The 19,583-nt window shown below is 37.1% G+C and overlaps 1 protein-coding gene across 5 annotated transcripts in view; it reads left to right on the forward strand.

Moving 5' to 3' along the window:
* Positions 1-19,583, forward strand: part of LOC139762714 (uncharacterized) — an 80,364-nt gene that overhangs the window by 30,563 nt on the left and 30,218 nt on the right. For 3 of the 5 annotated variants that reach the window (XM_071687733.1, XM_071687735.1, XM_071687737.1), the window contains exons 3-7: positions 1,250-1,414; positions 4,272-4,439; positions 6,587-6,730; positions 10,519-10,629; positions 11,597-11,805. In XM_071687733.1, coding sequence (XP_071543834.1) covers positions 1,250-1,414; positions 4,272-4,439; positions 6,587-6,730; positions 10,519-10,629; positions 11,597-11,805 — 797 coding nt within the window. The remainder of the gene's footprint in view (positions 1-1,249; positions 1,415-4,271; positions 4,440-6,586; positions 6,731-10,518; positions 10,630-11,596; positions 11,806-19,583) is intronic. The other 2 variants (XM_071687734.1, XM_071687736.1) reach the window with 2 other exon arrangements.

Raw genomic sequence — 19,583 nt, forward strand, 5'->3', positions numbered from 1 at the left:
AGTAGGCTGTTTGAGGGGAGGGTTTGATTGGTGAGAACTTGGAGGAAGTGAAGTGTTTTAGGTACCTTTGAGTGGACATGACAGCAAATGGAACCTTGGGAGCTGAAAAGAGTCATAGGATGGGTGAAGGGACACAGGGAATGTGAAGAAAGAGTGGTCACTATGTATGATGTCAAAGTTAGGTATGTGAGGTGGTATAGTAGTTTTGATGCTGTTATATGGATGTGAAGCATGGCCATTGATGATTGAATACAGATGAGGGGGAATGTGTTGGAAATTAAATGTTTGAGGATGGTAGATGATGTGAGGAGGGTTGATTAAGATATGAAAAGTCAAGAGAAAGGTGTAGTAGTAAGAAGAGAATGGTTGAGATTAGATAGGTGAGGAGTGGTTGACAAAGAAGGCGGATGTGTTAGAAATGGATGAGAGAAGGAGAAGGGAGAGACCGAATTGGAGATGGAAGGATGGAGTGAAAAAGGCTTTGGGAGGGATTTGGAAATTAAGAAAACTGGGGATGAAACAGTGTAAAACATGCAATCATAAAGGAATATCAGTAGAACTTTAGATAATCTCACCTGCCATTTTTAGTGGCTAAGATTTATCTTCTTTGTGGTGTTATCAATAAAATATACCAGTGTTATTTGATCTGATTCATCCAATATGCACACCATTAGTGAACAAGTTTGCAATTAAAAGAAACCTTTTTTTCTTCTTTGAGACATTCTCATCTAAAGACACATGAAACTATTTTCTTAACTTGTTTTCTGTGAGTCATGAATGGATTTTCAAAGAAATATGTAAAAGAACATTTTCATTACCTCTCATATGAGAATGATCAAAGTAGTTCTCTGAATCATCACTGCTTTACTTCAGCCACACTAGGTGGATGAGAGCAGACAAACATAACTGCATATTACCAAATTAACAGAAAATTAAAGTAATTGCTGTTTCTGGTGGAAGTTCATTAAGGTTCTTATAGATTCTGTTAATTATTAAACATGCTTTTCTTGGTTTATGTTAGTTAACTGCACATTTGTTTTTATCCTTTATATTTTTCCCACTGAGTTTCTTTGGTATGTTAAGATAAAGGGAATGAGCTACAACTCTACATAGTTGATGTATCGTATGAAATGTAAACCAGTGAACTAAAACAAAATAGACATTGTCATGATCCGAGAATAAAGTCTCCAAAATATTTGTCTTTATGGGTGCTTGGATATAATAGAGGATGGTATTGTTCTTTCCACAGCTGTTCTACTTGGAAAACCGTGTTTCCACCATGGCCAATGCCAATTTCATGATGTACATGCTATCTGCCGGGAGTACTCCATTAATTTCACCGAGTGTCAGTGTCGCGAAAAATATGAGGTCAGAGTCATCCAAGGTCTTGCCATTCCAAGGCTCTGTTTTCCTGGTAAGTGAGAAATGCATATTTTTCATACTTGCAGGATCACACTTATGTTTGTCTTAAACTAATAATGCAGTATTATTTCATTACTGCAACATTTTGTTTATGGATTATATGTTTTTTGTAGTACTGATAATTTGTTACTACTTTCACTGTGTAGTTATTATGAGCTTTATCAACACTTATCATAAATGAACTGGTATAGATATGACTAGCATTTATTGTTTTCTCTTAAGGGAATAGCATAAGAAATGAAGGACCTGAATACAACTTAATTAATGTGGGAAAATACAATAACAGAAATGTTTGAGGTACATATCTCCACCATGAGAGGTTCTACATTTTGATTTTCTTTTTTTTAACATCACAATCTTGACCGTGAAATAGTCCTTCCAGTACCTCAGCTACCACTTTGATATCATTTCTTACCATCTCTTTGAAACCTTTCTCTCCAGCATTACCCATTACTGAAACTGCCAGATATGTCATTCTCTATGTTAGGGACTATCAGTTGGAATTTCTACTCTAGTTTTATATGAGATGTAAGTACATGTGTATATATGTATCTGTCTGTGTATGTGTATGTATATGTATGGGTATGTGTATATGTTGATATGTATATGTATATGCATACCTATGAGTCCAGGGACTCAAAGGAATATACTTGATCACGTGCTCATTTGTGATCTTTTCCACCATGTATGTGTATGTATATGTACGTGTATGGGCGTTTATGCATATGAGTGGATGGGTCGTTCTTCGTCTCTTTCTTGGTGCTACCTCAGTGATGTGGGAAATGGCGATCAAGTATGATAGATAGATAGAGGAGGAGGTGAAAAGATGGAGTGAAAAAGATTTTGAGTGATCGGGGCCTGAACATGCAGGAGGATGAAAGGCGGGCAAGGAATAGAGTGAATTGGATCGATGTGGTATACCGGGGTCAACGTGCTGTCAGTGGATTGAATCAGGGCATGTGAAGCGTCTGGGGTAAACCATGGAAAGTTGTGTGGGGCCTGGATGTGGAAAGGGATCTGTGGTTTCGGGCATTATTGCATGAAAGCTGGAGACTGAGTGTGAGCGAATGGGGCCTTTGTTGTCTTTTCCTGGCACTGCCTCGCGCACATGAGGGGGGAGGGGGATGTTATTCCGTGTGTGGTGTGGTGGCGATGGGGGTGAGCAGGGGCAGACAGTGTGAATTGTGTGCATGTGTGTATATGTGTGTGTCTGTGTGTGTGTATATGTGTGTACGTTGGGATGTGTGGGTGTGTATGTTTGTGTGTGTGGACGTGTGTGTGTGTGTGCATGTGTATGGGGGTGGGTTGGGCCATTTCTTTCTTCTGTTTCCTTGTGCTACCTCGCAGGCGTGGGATACAGCGACAAAGCAAAATAATAATAATAATAAAATATATATATCTATAATCATTTTATATTTATTATACTTTGTCGCTGTCTCCCGTGTTAGTGAGGTAGTGCAAGGAAAGGGATGAAAGAATGGCCCAACCCACCCACATACACATGTATATACATACACGTCCACACACGCACTTATACATACCTATACATCTCAACGTATACATATATATACACACACAGACATATGCATATATACACCTGTATGTAATTCATACTGTCTGCCCTTATTCATTCCTGTCGCCACCCTGCCACACATGAAAAGACAACCCCCTCCCCCACATGTGTGTGAGGTAGCACTAGGAAAAGACAATAAAGGCCACATTTGTTCAAACTCAGTCTCTAGCTGTCATGTATAATGCACCGAAACCACAGCTCCCTTTCCACATCCAGGCCCCGCAGAACTTTCCATGGGTTACCCCAGACACTTCACATGCCCTGGTTCAATCCATTAACAGCACGTCGACCATGGTATACCACATCATTCCAACTCACTCTATTCTAAAGCTCCTCCCAATACATCCCCCGTCATTGTACTCACACATCTTACTACCCTGATGAAAATTCCTCACTCATCCTGGTAGCTTTCCTCCCAAACTGAATATTCATGATACTTTACACAAAGCATTTCTATCTACCAAAGTGTATGGTTTCTCCAGATCTATAAATGTCTCATACAAATCACTCTGTTTCTTTAAGTATTTCTTACACAGATATTCCAAAGCAAACCTGATCCAAACATCTTCAACTGCGCCTGAAACTACATTATTTCTCCCCAGTCTGATGCTTTATACATGCCACCACCATTTCGATTACCACTTTCTTGTACAAACTTACCAAGTACACTTAACAAGCTTATACCTCTGTTATTGGAGGTCAGTTTGTTCCATTTGCCTTTATACAATGGCATTGTACAGGTATTCTACTAATCTTCAGGCATCTCACCATAAGATATAGATACATTGAAAATCTTAACTAACCAGTCAAGAAAGCTTTCTTAGGAAATTGATTTGCATGAATCCATGTGCATATTGTTGCAAGGGAAAGGTTATGTGTGTTATACTATCAGTCACCATACAGTGCACTCAGCAGACTTTATAGGAACCTACTAACCTGTGCATTAGGCACTTTTGAATTCAGTCTAACTTTTATATAGCTGTTTATCATCTTTGATGAAATTCAATCTTAATCTGCATTTTTTCTTTTTTTTGTTAACCATTTCTTCCCTCAGTTACTTTCCTTCAGACAGTAAGGTTAACAGGGAAATGCCTACTGGGAAAATAATGATAATTGTATTGCATACTTACAACAACAACAACAACAAAATTGCTGTAGTTGATAGGTTTTTTCTATTTTTCCCCATCATCACACCTTTTTGCTTTTAATGGTAATTCCATATTCAGCTGCATTTATTTCTAAATCTTACAACGTGTCCCCTACTTTAATCCATCAGATATGGACTCCCTGGAAGCAGATGTTCCCACACTACTTGGCCTGGGTCTAGGCATGTCTGTGTTGTCTGCACTAATCTGTCTTGTGCTCAAGATTTTTGCCCGTGCCCGTTTTGTACGCCCACGTCGTTATGCAGATGCTCATATCAATCCACCTCTTACGGTCTCTGGTAAGTTCCAGAATGTTACCATGACTGCATCTTTAGTGTGCTTTCTTTCCTGCTGACGTTCTCTAATTCATAATTGCTCCATAACACACTCATATGTATATTTCATAATAGCATTCCATGCAGAGCAACATTTGAAGTATAATCTTGTTGATGGAGCTCTAGTTTGTACTTGTGACATGTGTTAATGGAGTACATGTCTGTACTTTAATCTGTTGTATTCCTATAAGTGAATTAATGTTGCATTATGTTGAGAAATTGGTGGATATATTTGCAGTATTTTTCCATAATTTTAGTATAGTATGCATTGATTTCTTGCAGAAAATATGCTTAGGACTGAAGAAGTTTTTTTATCCTGTGTTATTAGCTTTGTAGAGTTTTTGATTTAGGTAATAGGAGTGGTAATTTTTCAAGGGTACATTTTTGTGCATGGCATAACTTCTACTTCACCACATCTTAACTGAATGAAAACACATCCCACAACATCTTTCACAGGACTGGAAATATGGTATGTAAATCTCATGGCTGGGAGTGTCTTTTGATGAGCTCAAAATTTCTTCAAGATATTTTCAGTGATATTGTACCATACTGTGCTAGATATCCAAAGAAGTGTAAATCTTTATTGGCATACTAGATTGATGCAACTTTAAGGTCACCTTCAGATCATCTGCACCCTCAATGTTCAATTACGAGTTGGTGGTTGTGTGCCACAACAAGTAAAGTTGGGTCTCAGGTCAGCTAAGCCAGGAAGGTGAGCGTCGTGTGTGTACTCATGCTCACGGGCACAAAGTGTACGCCCGCCGCCAGAGTTACCCCCAGCGTCGTGCCTCCGCCTTAGTCCTGCAGCCCCCCCATTGCAGTTCCCCCCAGCAGAGGTCCTCCCTCCAACCCCTGAGGGTGATTCCTGAGCACCCTGGGTCACCCCGAAGCATACCTGGCCGAGGGGTCAGATCTACACCCTCCCTCCAGCAGAACCCTCGCGGTATACATACCCACCCACCCGCATGCGTCTGCTGCTGCTGCTGCTGCTGATGCTGCATTATGCCATGCTCTACCCAAATATATTTTGACACCAGAAGGCTATTTTTGGTCTTCTTAGATTTTCACATTTTCGATGATTTGCGGATTTTCGATCTCCTTCACGTTTTCACTATTAGTCTCCCGACGTATGGTCTACCGTTTCCTTTTGACTTCTAGATTTTCCGTAACAATTAGTAATCCCATTGATTTTTTCGGTAATGCTAGAGTAAAAGTTGAATGCATTAATATACTAATCCACTAGATTGTATAGTCATCAATAGGTAGTTTGTACGGTTGAAATATTATAGTACTTTACTGGGTTTCGATGAGCTAAAGGAGAATTAGGTTTAGCAGCAGTTCTAGTAATAAAACCACCTGTATCATTGCTGTAGCACCATTTTTAGAATTAATCATATAGCATAAAGAGAAACCCATCTGTAGCTCCCTTGTGTAAATAACATAATTGCTTGAATTGAAAGTTTAACTCGCTTAGTTGTACTTTTAGAGTAACTGAGGGCACTTTAGCAACTATTAAATAGCTTCCTTCTCACCCTAAGGTTTAAATAGTAATTGTTTATGAAATATTCACATGAATTATATTGTGAGTATTTTTTCCAGTAAATGGAAAAATTTTCTTTGGCTTTTATCTTGTACTGAAACCACACATCAACATACACATACAATAAACCAGATATGATTAAACTGGAAACTAAATGAAAAGATGTAATGATTTTGTCAGTATGAAGATTTACTGACAGAATGCATCTATGCTTCATCTAAGCTATCTTGGAAGTGTTGCATTTTGTTTATGGGCTTAACATGTATATCTGCCAGCTTTTAGAATTTTCATCAAAACCTTCATTGTATGATTAAGTAAATAATGAGACTGTTGATATAACAAGTAGTGAATTATCTTTAACATATCAACAAAATTAAACCATCAAAATAGAAATATTAGTGATTTTTTGCATTTGTTTTCATGCCAGTCAGTTTGTCTGGTATTGTACAAGACCCATTATGCTTTTTAATCATATTATTGACTGCATAGAATAGTACCTGAAGTACAGTGACTTATATTTCACTCTATTTTGTATTGTTTAGAAAAAATACCAGGAGTATCTCTCCTCCAGAAACGTATGCTGCCTTTGCTCTGGCTGCTAATGCGTCCACCAGCAGCAGCCCAGCAAGGGCTAGACACCATTCTTTGCGTTCTACCAAATCTGCATCCTCATCCAGGAGGCCCTCGTACAGTTCTATCCAAGGCCTTCGCCCAGGTGAGACACCATTCACACAACAACATATGACTTCCATATATATGAAATATTTGCATGAAACAGGAAAAGTAAAGGCTGCGAGGATGACTGAATACTGTACCAAGAAAACTAATATTCAAGTTCACATATGTGATTTGAAATTATTTTCCTATGCAAAGATTTTGCATATCATGGAAAAGACTGTACTAGGAAAATGATACAGCCTATGCAAAAATACATGATGATGACATGCATTTCAGTTGTAGAAGTACTGATATGTGATGATATATGAAGAAGATGTAATACAAATTTTTTCTCAACTTTTTATATCTGAATATTTTATAAATGTGCAGTGAAGTGCCTGGAACTGATTTTTGAGTGGACTAATGTACAGTAAATGCTGGACATAATGAATCATAGAAATAGATTGGGAAGTTCGCTTTATTTTGTCCCATGCCACAAAGCAGAGGGGCATATTGGTTTGCTCTTGTCCATGTGTCTGTGCTTACATTCGTTCTAATATTGTGTCCATGATATATCGTGTTTGTATGTCGACCAAACTTATGCTACAATACTATACACAGGGGTTTACACTTGATTAGGTTTTGAAGCCAGTGCCAAAAGTTAAGGTCACAAGGTCTCATATACTATATTGTTAAAAAAGATTCTTTCCAAGAAATATACCACAGATAATCTGAAAAAGGTCCAACTATTTGTATAGTTTTATTGGTCAGAGGTCAAAGGTCAAGCTCATAAGGTTTTGTGGAACAGAATGCTTCAAAATGATTGTGTACAAAATATATGAAGAATGGGTATACAAAATATATGAAGAATGAGTGGATGATTGTGGGCCAGACTTATTCCACCAATACCACAGAGACAGAGAAGACTTGACAACTGAAGGGTAGGCTTGAAATAAGACTGCATGTAGTTTGTGGGCCAGACTTATTCCACCAATACCACAGAGACAGAGAAGCCTTGACATCTGAAGGGTAGGCTTGAAATGAGACTGCATGTAGTAAAACAACTCACCACACCTCACAAACTGGAGTACAAAAGACAAGGAGCCTATGAAAAGATTTTTCCTCGTTATTCAATTACCTGTTGTATAGTAATTTTTGATATACTTTTCAGTAATGTCAAGTTGGAAGTATGCATCAGTAACCAGAATTTCTCCAAGCTAATGGGGCATTATCTAGAATAGCCAGTTTCAGGAACTTTCTGGTTTTCAGGCTACTAGATTTAGGATAGTCTATCTTTATCATGATAGGAGTGGATATTCAAGTACATGACAGATGACAGAAATGCACTTGTGTTAAAGTATGCTGAGAATGAATTTAGAGGAAGATTCTGAAAGAATGCATTAGAGTGAGCTAAATAGAAAGAAGCCTCTGGCAAAGTGAAAGGACAGAGTAATTAAGAAGTAACAATAAAAAAGGTGTTCAAATGCACTAATATGTATGTTATGACCATTTGTGTGGAATACATTATGATGCTTGCAGAAAAGGCAGTAGCTTAAATGGGTAGTATTCTGTGGAAAGTACCATGATTTTAGAATGATACCTATGGACAGTTTTCCCTCACATATATTTGTTTCTTTCTTCTCTGTATCCTAAGCAATCTTATGATTTCTTTTCCATTAGCTGGATCATTTTGTGAACAAGAGTAAGACTCTACATATAGATTGCATATAGATTTTTGAAGATTGAAAATCTCTTTCTTTTGTAAAGCAGTCATGAGTAATCCTCCTTTGTCATGCTCTACCTTCTTACATTTCTTATGTTCATCGTCATAAGCTGCTGCTGCATAGGAGTGAAAAACTGAGGTCTGGTTTAGTGATGTAGGGATCAAGGAAGTGCCTTAAGGAATGAATGTCATACACAGATAGGTGAGCTACGTGTGAGTGTGGTGAGATTTCTTAACAAGAACCTGTTATGTTGGCTGAAGGGAGTATACCTCATCTGGAGAAGGATCAGTTAGGTTACATTGGTTCCTGTTGGGTATGCAAACTCACTCTTGTTCACAGGATACCCCTGCAGAAGGTAAAAATGTTCATGCTCAAAACCCCATTTCACATCCTTATGTACACCTTTACCCACATTCAGAGAAACGTATTACTTTTTAAAACTTCCTCAAAAATAATGGTTTCAGATCTTGCACCCCATATGCTGAAAACTCATAAGTAATAGTTTCAGACTATGCACCCCATGTGCTGAAGACCCAGGAGAATCACTCAAAAAAATTTCTGAAAAATTGTGTGTAATAATGGCAATTTCCATTTTTTTCCCACAAGGAAATAGGAGTTTGTTGAAAGGATAAAGCCTAACTTGACTGGTATGCACAAAAGGGATAGTAAATGAAGATTAACTGGAAAGTGAAAGAAGCAATTAAGGATGAACAATGAAAAATGCAGAAGTAGGGAAATTGATGCTATTTTGAAAGAATAGTTTAGCATTTGAATGTAGAAGGGGTGCTAAAAGGTGTTCCATTCTAATGCTGACTTTTCTACTGTTTTATTCTTTTCATAAGCATTCATTTTTATATGATGAATCTTTCATAAGTTTAGTATGTTCTTTAGAAGTAGCTGAAATTTCATACTTGTAGGACTTATTACATATTGGATGACAGTCTTCTGTTGATGCATTTTTCCATACGTTTCTGTCATTTCTACCTTAGGAAATTGGCATCTCTTTCATTTTAAATGCCACTGTGGTTGGGACTAGTACCTGTTCTGTAGTTGATTCCTACAAATGTTATGCACTTGATCCATTTAATGTAATTTGGAATGGAGTTATTACAGAAAGGAGAGAATGCTTAGTTAGCTGACCATGTTGGTCATAGTTTATTATAGTAATGTATGTGATTTGTTGTATTAACTTTTCATTTCAGTAAAGAGGAATATATCCTGTATCTCATGTATCTGTTTGTACAAAATTGTTTGGTAAACTTCTCAGCAAATGGTAAATGAAATACAGTACAGTATATTCCTAAGGTTACAGAGCCAGTATCTAAGTGTGTGCCAGTATTCTGACAGTAATAAGCAAGTTTTATGTATATAGCAATATTAACATCTACACAACTAAGTGAGTGTCATGCCTGTGCATTGTGATGCCTTAAAGGGTTAAAAAGAACTAGAAAGAATATTGAAACTCAGAATGAGTGAAAAATTATAAATGGCAATACAGTTTCAATGATATATAGAGTATAAGAATGTGGACCATGCCATTAAGTAGGGTGCACTGGTAATGTGGTGCAAGGCAAGAAAAACATTAATGTAAGAGATGAGGCCATGGATAGACATATCTTCACTTTCCTGATGTTGTTGTTCTCACATGTTAGTCTGCTTATGTTTTATAGTTTCCTATATTTGTTAGGGTGATTTTCTGACATGTGCAAGTGGCTTTCTTTACTATATATTAATGTTCACCTTCAGCATCTACCTTGTACCCTTACTCACATCTAATGTACACTTTTTTTCAGCTCTCATAGTTCTTAGGTATTTGAAAATTTGATTTGTTAGACTAATGATATGAATTACTTTTCACAATATACTCATCCTCTGTTGTACTTTAACTTCTCTCCTCTCAGGTCAGTAGTCATATTCTCCAACCCAGTCATACATTGCTCTTCTAATTTTTCATCCATCATAGACTTCAGTTGTCACTTCTAACTTAATTTTGACTTTATCAAAGAGTCCTGTTTGTTAAAAATACTCACATCTACTCTTGAGATAACACAGTGTCATAACTTCTCATCTTCTGCTGATTCTGTTCTCTCTGTTTACCTGACTACGTCGTGTCCTCCCACAGGCACCAGGCGGTCTTCACAAGCTTCGCTACGGATGGTCGTTGGAGAAGGTCGTGGAGAGCCAATTGGGTACTACGTGTGCATTAGGGACCCCGCCTCCGTTCATTCTAGAGGTCTGCATTAGATATCCCTGTACAATTTAGAAATTTTCATTCTTCAAAAGAAGTTAGTGGATATCCATTCCATTACCATATCACTGGATAGAACCAAAAGATTTATTCTTTATTGTACCTTGAAATACATATAGTAAGAATAACTTGATGCATAACAAGTATTTATTGAAAAAAGATTAGGATGAATAAAGGATTGTTGTAGATATACCATTGTTCATGGAAGTTAAGTTCAGGATAATTTTATGTACATTTTTGCAGTGATCTGCTCACTAATGGAATGGATTTTCTATTGCAGACCTCTAGTACATTCAGGTTAACATTTATTTTGTACACTCTATCTTACTTTTACTTTGAATCCCTTTGGCTGAAAATAGTCCTCCACATTCCCTTAGCACATTTAGATACGCAGTAGATGATGTAGAAGCTCACATTCCCCTGCCTATTTGATATAGCTATTTGATCTCAATGGCAAGCATAAGTTGTTCGAAAAATACAGGTACAGAATTATTTTTAAACCTATTTCTGTACAAGGATATTAATACTCAGTATTTGTAGTCGCCAGATAGGCTTTTATTCAGTTTCTTTTATCAGTAGCTTTCGTATATGCAGTGGCTTTTTGGAGCTTTTTATTATTAGCACCCTGTATAGTGCTGAATTATGAATTTTTTCTTATTAATGGATTTATAGAATAAATTCCCTATATAAATTTCCACTATCCTGTGTTGTTTACATTCTACTTACATAAAGTAGATTTAGACTAGTTAACATTAAATAATGGATAGATAAAAAAAACAGGCCCTTTATGATTTCCCTGTTTCTGCATACTTCATGATTACTATTACCTTGCAGATTCAGTCAGTCAGTACGCCTTCAAGATGGACATCAGCTTCTTCCTGTTTGCACTATGCCAATAACATTGTCATATTATCTGTTGATTTGTGTTGATCTAGTTATAATTACTCTGCAGGAGGCTCCAGGCGCCCTTCTCAGGCTTCCATGGCATCAAGCTCTGGTGACCTTCGTGAAGGCCGTGTACATCATTACCTGTATATGAGGGCACCAAACTATTCCCTTACATCGGAGACTAATACCACCACCACAGGCACCTCAGATTCCTCCCCACGAACCCCTAAGAGCACAGAACAACTTTTGGCCGTTTACCACTCTGTTCCTGAGGTAATCTATGGGATCCCAGCAATTATAGCTAAACAGCATGGGGTTGGAAGATTATATACTATGATATTTGATATTAGATAGATCACGTTTAACCTATTTATGTAGTACCTAGATATGTACACTACAACTATCGTGTTTATCATTAGGTGCAGTTTTAAGTTAGAAATATATCATATGGTAATTAGATACTACACTGTAAGAACAAAGCTACTACTTCAGTTGAATACTAAATTCTGAAATTTAAGCACTATATACAGCATGGATAGTAACTTGGATTTTTTTTTTCAATATAGAACTTGTGGGCAATGTTTTAAGTAAAATTTATTTCCTTAAAACTAGGAAAGAAATTAACAATGTTGAAAGTATTTTCCAGGGATGCATGGACACACATCTGAAGTTGCAAGTATTCATCTTTCAGGAGTAATTGAATAATTATTTTACTGTTGTCCAGAAGAAATCATTTGAAATTATTTGAAGTTCCCACTTCCAGTGCTGGAACAATGTGCCATCACCGTGCCTTTATTATCCCTACTTTGTCATTGCGCCAATTCCGCATTCTTACCCTTCAGTTTAACGAGGGCTACCATTCTGTTGTGGCCATTGGAAAGCAAAAGGGATGTGCCATACCACATATATATACAGGGTAAATTGTCTCCATTTATCAGAGTTTTTCCTACTTTTAAAGAGTACTGCTTTTGAAGGTGCACACCTTAGTGTATAGAGGGTTTAAAAGACGGTGAGACAGACCATCCATACTAGTCTGTGAAACCTTAGAAAAAAATTGAAAAAAGCAAGGGAGCCCATAAATGGCATAGTTCATAAACTGACCAGACACCACAGGACTCTTTCATGATTAATGCTGTGCAAGTTGTTGAGGTTCGTGTAATTTGGGTCTTCGTAGATGAAGATTAATATACCAAATTTTGAATGCCTGCATTGAAGACAGCCCTGTGAAGAAAAAACTTTGTTCATCTCTTAATATTTAGAGTAGAATATCATGAGCTCCTCCATAGTACGTGGCAACAACAAAGAGGAATAGTTGAAGTATCCAATAAAAGTTTATATAAAGACTTCTTGTTTTCTTTGTTGTAACATCTAATTTTTCTGGAATTAGTTGATACTATGATGCAATTGTCTTGTATCTAACATTATTAATTTGAAATCTACGCATAATATTGATAATTCCGAATTTCATGTAGAAGAAATTATTATGTCAGCATGGAGCAGTACTGGTAGACTGTAAAAGACAACAATATAGTCTAAGGTTTGGCTATTGTCAGACTGTAAAGAAAGCTAGTTCTTCTTGCCAGATTCAACTGTTCAGGAAGTTGGCTTTCATGAACATCACCATGGGTTAGATAATCGTAAAGAACTATACTTAGTTGTACAGTTCCTTAGGTGTAAGTGATAAAAGAAGCATAACATAGACTCGTGAATCCAGCAAGGGTCATAAGTGAGTTATTGAAAGTCTAGAATTCAAATAACTGGCATTTTCACCAGTAAAGCACATTGTTTTGAAACTCCAGTACCTAAGAAAGAAAAGTCAAATATTTTCAAATACTTTATCCTTTATTAAGAGTAAAAAGACTGAAGATGCCCCTTAAGGACAGATACCTACAGTTTCAGATGTAGCTTCTTATTAGATGGGAAATAAGGTGAAAAACATATCAATGGATATCTGGCTTTTAATACCATCATCTAGATTGAGTTCAAGAGCAGGGGATAAGTAATCATAGATCTCATAAAAAGGTCTAGTGTGTAGTTTGTTTAAAAACTCATTCATTTAGAAGAAGGATTTTTGTTTCTATTTATCTCTAGTTGAATCCCTCTTGGTATTCCCTTTCCTTCCTCTCTCTTTCTCTTAATCATTCTTTTCTGTTAGCTTTCCCATATTTTATCTCATACTTCTTATCTTACTAATTTCACTGAGAATCATTATATCATGCATGGGTTAAATGAACACATTGAATTCTACTTAGTACAAATGGATCAGAATAAGTATTATCCTTTTAATTAATTTGCTAAATTCTTTTCTTTTTGATTACTGTAACAGTTTTTATCTCTAATTGAATAACTTTGATGAAGCTAATTTTGCACTGCTGAATTTTTTATTGTAAATCACATACCTGTGATATTTCTGCTGCATTAATAACTAATTTGCTTGTGTATTTCAAGTGGCATTTCCTGCGCTGCATTTTTAGATACAGGTATCTAGCTATTTATTCTAACAACAGATTAGCAGTATTAGCTCTGCAACAGTATCTTTAAATGGTACATATTTTGTTTTTGAAAGACTTATGAGGGATTTGATTTTAAAGCTTAGATAAATCAGGGATTTGATTTTAAATCTTGGATAGATTAGGGATTTGATTTTAAATCTTGGGTAGATATGCCAAGAAATGATAGACTGCCCTTTGGAGACATTATAGTTACATCCTTTTTGTGCATCAACCATGACTGTGGCATAATTAGTTACCTCCAATAACCTGACAGCTTGTGAGACAGCTACATGAAAGGTAAGGGCAAGAAAATTCAGCCAGAAGACATGCTTTTCAGAGGTTCAAAGCTGACTTCTTTTTACTTTGTAAGTTCCGTATGGCTCTTTTCTATGAATCCAGGATATATTTCGAATGTGTATCTTGACTATGGATATACTTTTGAAGGTTATTCTCTTTGTATTTGAAAGAGAAATGACTTTTTAGTGTTTCTTTGTTATACATTTAAATTTTGTAAGGTTTTCTTCTAAAATTTTTCATGTTTTAGGAAAATTTAGGTCATTCTGCAAAAATTTGGTGCAACTTTTTTGAATATATCATAACTACTTTTTAATCTAGATTGGGCAGTAAATGATGATTATTTTTTTTTTATCTCCATTATCAAATGGGTGATGCTATATTCTTATGCCCTGAGAGGATAACCTTCCTCAAAAGGTTCTTTTAGCTAACAGAAAGGCTGAAACTGGACTATGGCCTCCAAAACACTTGATGAAAATATAGCCAGCACAGAGCCATGCAGCCCTCAGAAGCGTGCTTCAGTTTTGAGAAGCTAATCCTATACCCAACCCTTTTTGCATGCAGTGAATTGTCCTACCAGTCTTTCACCTGTCCTAAGAGTCAGATTCACTATTTGCAAACACACTTGAGGAGGAAGGTCCTTTCTGTCGCCATCATTCTAGCTGTTCTTTCAGGGCAGAGAAAGTCTTTCACTCTAGTTCAAAGCCTGCTTTTCCTGCTTGGAGTAATAGCCTCTGTTGTGTTCAGCTGAAGATTGATTTTTGTTCACCATACCATACTGCTGAACTAAATTGTTTTATTGGAAAGAGAAATCCTCATTTCAAGAGTCTGAATTTGAGTCATTATTTATTGCTTTAACTAAGAGGGTTACATACTTTGGACACAACTGTGATTATGTTATAATGAGGTCATGGCAGAATTGGACTTGATTGGTTTGAAAAACATAAGAAAAGTTTAAGGTCAAATCATTTTATAACAGTGATGAGAGACCTAATCAATTTCTTTATCTCTGATTCTTTAATAGGACACTGAAACTTGTCTACTAATGCCATAGAAGGATTTTTTCTTTGGAAAGTAACTCACAGATAATAGTGATAATAGTAATAATAATAATGATAATAATAATGATGATAATAACAATGATAATAATAATAATGATAATAGATATAATAATGATAATAATGATACTAATAATAATAATAATAATAATGATAATGATAATAATAATAATAGTAATGATAACAATAGCAGTGTTGATGATAGACAGATTATTGAATTTAGGCACCTCTGGTTGAAAATACTCGGTTGAGATATTACAGAGCTGATAGCATGCTAATGTTTTAAAGAAAGGGGGGAAGAGTGCAAGTTTTTACTCTGACAGAAGTCCCGAGACTTATATTATGGATATGATTGCTTTTACTGATTAATGGAAAAAGTTCAAAATGCTGTTTTACCACATAGTGACAGTAGTGCAAAATTTACTTTAGATATAATGAGTGACAAGTAACAACCTTAATTATATTGGTCAAATTATTGTGGGATTTAACCATTTTACACCTAATGATGTCTTATGCTAATGTAAAGTGATGAGCAGATCAGCATCCCATGAAAGGCACTGGTCAGCATTCCACTAAAAGCACTGGTCAGCAAAATTTTGATTTTTATCTTCCCACAAACTAAAATAGATGGAACTTATAGTACTTTTTACACTGAATTCGAATCTGTTTTAAGAATTTTTCTATCAGGCATAGTTTTTAAGTGACAGAGCAATTGAATATTACAGTGATTGAATATTACTCATTCATAGATAAGGCTAGTATTACACTTAAAAAACTTACTTCTAAAATGTAGAACTGTACAATTTTTGGCTATATTTGGCCTCAGGAACATCCTCTTAAGTGTCCAGTAGTAACCTGCCAATATAGAGGGGCTTCACTTTCCTTGGTACCACTTTTTCATGTCCAAAATATCCTGGAGAAATCTTTCGACATCCTTATCACTGACTGCCCCAAGGTTTTCCAAGAAAAAGTCTAAGTGTGAGTCCAAAAGGTGAATTTTTAGACTCATATTGCACCCCAGAGCTTTATATGAAGTCAATAGATCTTTTACAACATCTCAGTAGTGTTCTGATCTTTCCCCAAAAAAATCTTTGCAAACTCTCTTAAATGACAGCCATGCAGTTTTTTAACTTCATTTAGCTCTTTATAGTTTTCATCTCGAAGCGGTTCCCTGATCTGTGGTCCTACAAAATTACCCTCCTTGATTTTTGCATCACTGATTCTGGGCAATTCTGGGCTTCTCAGACACATTTAAATCACGGATGAGATCATAAGATCTCATTGACTCAGCAGATGTGGTTCACTTGAAGGACGGCTTGCCTCAGATGTTGGACCCATGTTGTCCTCTACTTGGTCTACCTTCTCATCACCAGACTCATCATCACTCAGTGTCATGTTTCTTGGAAGCTCTGGCATAGGTAATTCTCCTGCCTGTGAGATACTGGCCTCATAGCAGATGGTGAATTAGGATATTTAACAGTATGCTTGGATTTTGATGTTATACCATTTATATATGTAAGGAAGAAATAGCATTCCGAAGAGTGATCGTTGGGTTCTGTCCAAACCATAGGAATGGCAAAAGGCATATGGCGTTAACCTTTTGTTCATGCTGTGAGAAGCCTGACATATGTGGCACAACAAATATGGGGGCTCAACTTTTATCCTGGTCACCCACTTTACAACCCAAGTAATGCTCAAAGCATTTTTTGATGAGAGGTATGACAGAACATTTTTTGCAATTTGAATGTCAATTCACCACAGATGTAGCAGGAAGAATTCAGAATATCTACATAGTTTATCGGTATTATAATGTGGATGGAGTATCTGCACAGCACTTGAATACACAAAAGTACAATCTGTCAAAAAGGTGAAAAAGACACAGTTTTCTAGCCTGCAACTGAAAGAGAACTGCTAGTCAGAAAGGGCACTGTTTAAATGCCCCAGCATTTCCAGTCTCGTTTCTGAAGGTCCATGTGACTCATTCATCTAGGCATGTGTTTTCACAAAGAAGCTCTTACACTTCACAGACAATGAAGATAACTGTGTTTGTTAAACTTTTTGTTCCAAATGCTCTGTAGAGTACTGGTACATACATACTGTAAATAATGATGTGCAAGATTGCTGGAACACAAAAAAACATGGGTGATAGAAAAATTTTGAAAATAGATTTTTATTCAGTGTGCAAATTTTTTTTTTTGCTTTGTTGCTGTCTCCCGCGTTTGCGAGGTAGCGCAAGGAAACAGACGAAAGAAATGGCCCAACCCACCCAGATACACATGTATATACATACGTCCACACACGCAAATATACATACCTACACAGCTTTCCATGGTTTACCCCAGACGCTTCACATGCCCTGATTCAATCCACTGACAGCACGTCAACCCCGGTATACCACATCGATCCAGTTCACTCTATTCCTTGCCCTCCTTTCACCCTCCTGCATGTTCAGGCCCCGATCACACAAAATCTTTTTCACTCCATCTTTCCACCTCCAATTTGGTCTCCCACTTCTCCTTGTTCCCTCCACCTCCGACACATATATCCTCTTGGTCAATCTTTCCTCACTCATTCTCTCCATGTGCCCAAACCATTTCAAAACACTCTCTTCTGCTCTCTCAACCACGCTCTTTTTATTTCCACACATCTCTTTTACCCTTACGTTACTTACTCGATCAAACCACCTCACACCACACATTGTCCTCAAACATCTCATTTCCAGCACATCCATCCTCCCGCGCACAACTCTATCCATAGCCCACGCCTCGCAACCATACAACATTGTTGGAACCACTATTCCTTCAAACATACCCATTTTTGCTTTCCGAGATAATGTTCTCGACTTCCACACATTTTTCAAGGCACCCAGGATTTTCGCCCCCTCCCCCACCCCATGATCCACTTCCGCTTCCATGGTTCCATCCGCTGCCAGATCCACTCCCAGATATCTAAAACACTTTACTTCCTCCAGTTTTTCTCCATTCAGACTTACCTCCCAATTGACTTGACCCTCAACCCTACTGTACCTAATAACCTTGCTCTTATTCACATTTACTCTTAACTTTCTTCTTTCACACACTTTACTAAACTCAGTCACCAGCTTCTGCAGTTTCTCACATGAATCAGCCACCAGCGCTGTATCATCAGCGAACAACAACTGACTCACTTCCCAAGCTCTCTCATCCCCAACAGACTTCATACTTGCCCCTCTTTCCAAAACTCTTGCATTTACCTCCCTAACAACCCCATCCATAAACAAATTAAACAACCATGGAGACATCACACACCCCTGCCGCAACCTACATTTACTGAGAACCAATCACTTTCCTCTCTTCCTACACATACACATGCCTTACATCCTCGATAAAAACTTTTCACTGCTTCTAACAACTTGCCTCCCACACCATATATTCTAAGTACCTTCCACAGAGCATCTCTATCAACTCTATCATATGCCTTCTCCAGATCCATAAATGCTACATACAAATCCATTTGCTTTTCTAAGTATTTCTCACATACATTCTTCAAAGCAAACACCTGATCCACACATCCTCTACCACTTCTGAAACCACACTGCTCTTCCCCAATCTGATGCTCTGTACATGCCTTCACCCTCTCAATCAATACCCTCCCATATAATTTACCAGGAATACTCAACAAACTTATACCTCTGTAATTTGAGCACTCACTCTTATCCCCTTTGTCTTTGTACAATGGCACTATGCACGCATTCCGCCAATCCTCAGGCACCTCACCATGAGTCATACATACATTAAATAACCTTACCAACCAGTCAATAATACAGTCACCCCCTTTTTTAATAAATTCCACTGCAATACCATCCAAACCTGCTGCCTTGCCGGCTTTCATCTTCCGCAAAGCTTTTACTACCTCTTCTCTGTTTACCAAATCATTTTCCCTAACCCTCTCACTTTGCACACCACCTTGACCAAAACACCCTATATCTGCCACTCTATCATCAAACACATTCAGCAAACCTTCAAAATACTCACTCCATCTTCTCACATCACCACTACTTGTTATCACCTCCCCATTTGCACCCTTCACTGAAGTTCCCATTTGCTCCCTTGTCTTGCGCACTTTATTTACCTCCTTCCAGAACATCTTTTTATTCTCCCTAGAATTTAATGATACTCTCTCACCCCAACTCTCATTTGCCCTTTTTTTCACCTCTTGCACCTTTCTC

The sequence above is a fragment of the Panulirus ornatus genome, chromosome 44, assembly GCF_036320965.1.
Source record: "Panulirus ornatus isolate Po-2019 chromosome 44, ASM3632096v1, whole genome shotgun sequence".
NCBI lineage: Eukaryota > Metazoa > Arthropoda > Malacostraca > Decapoda > Palinuridae > Panulirus > Panulirus ornatus.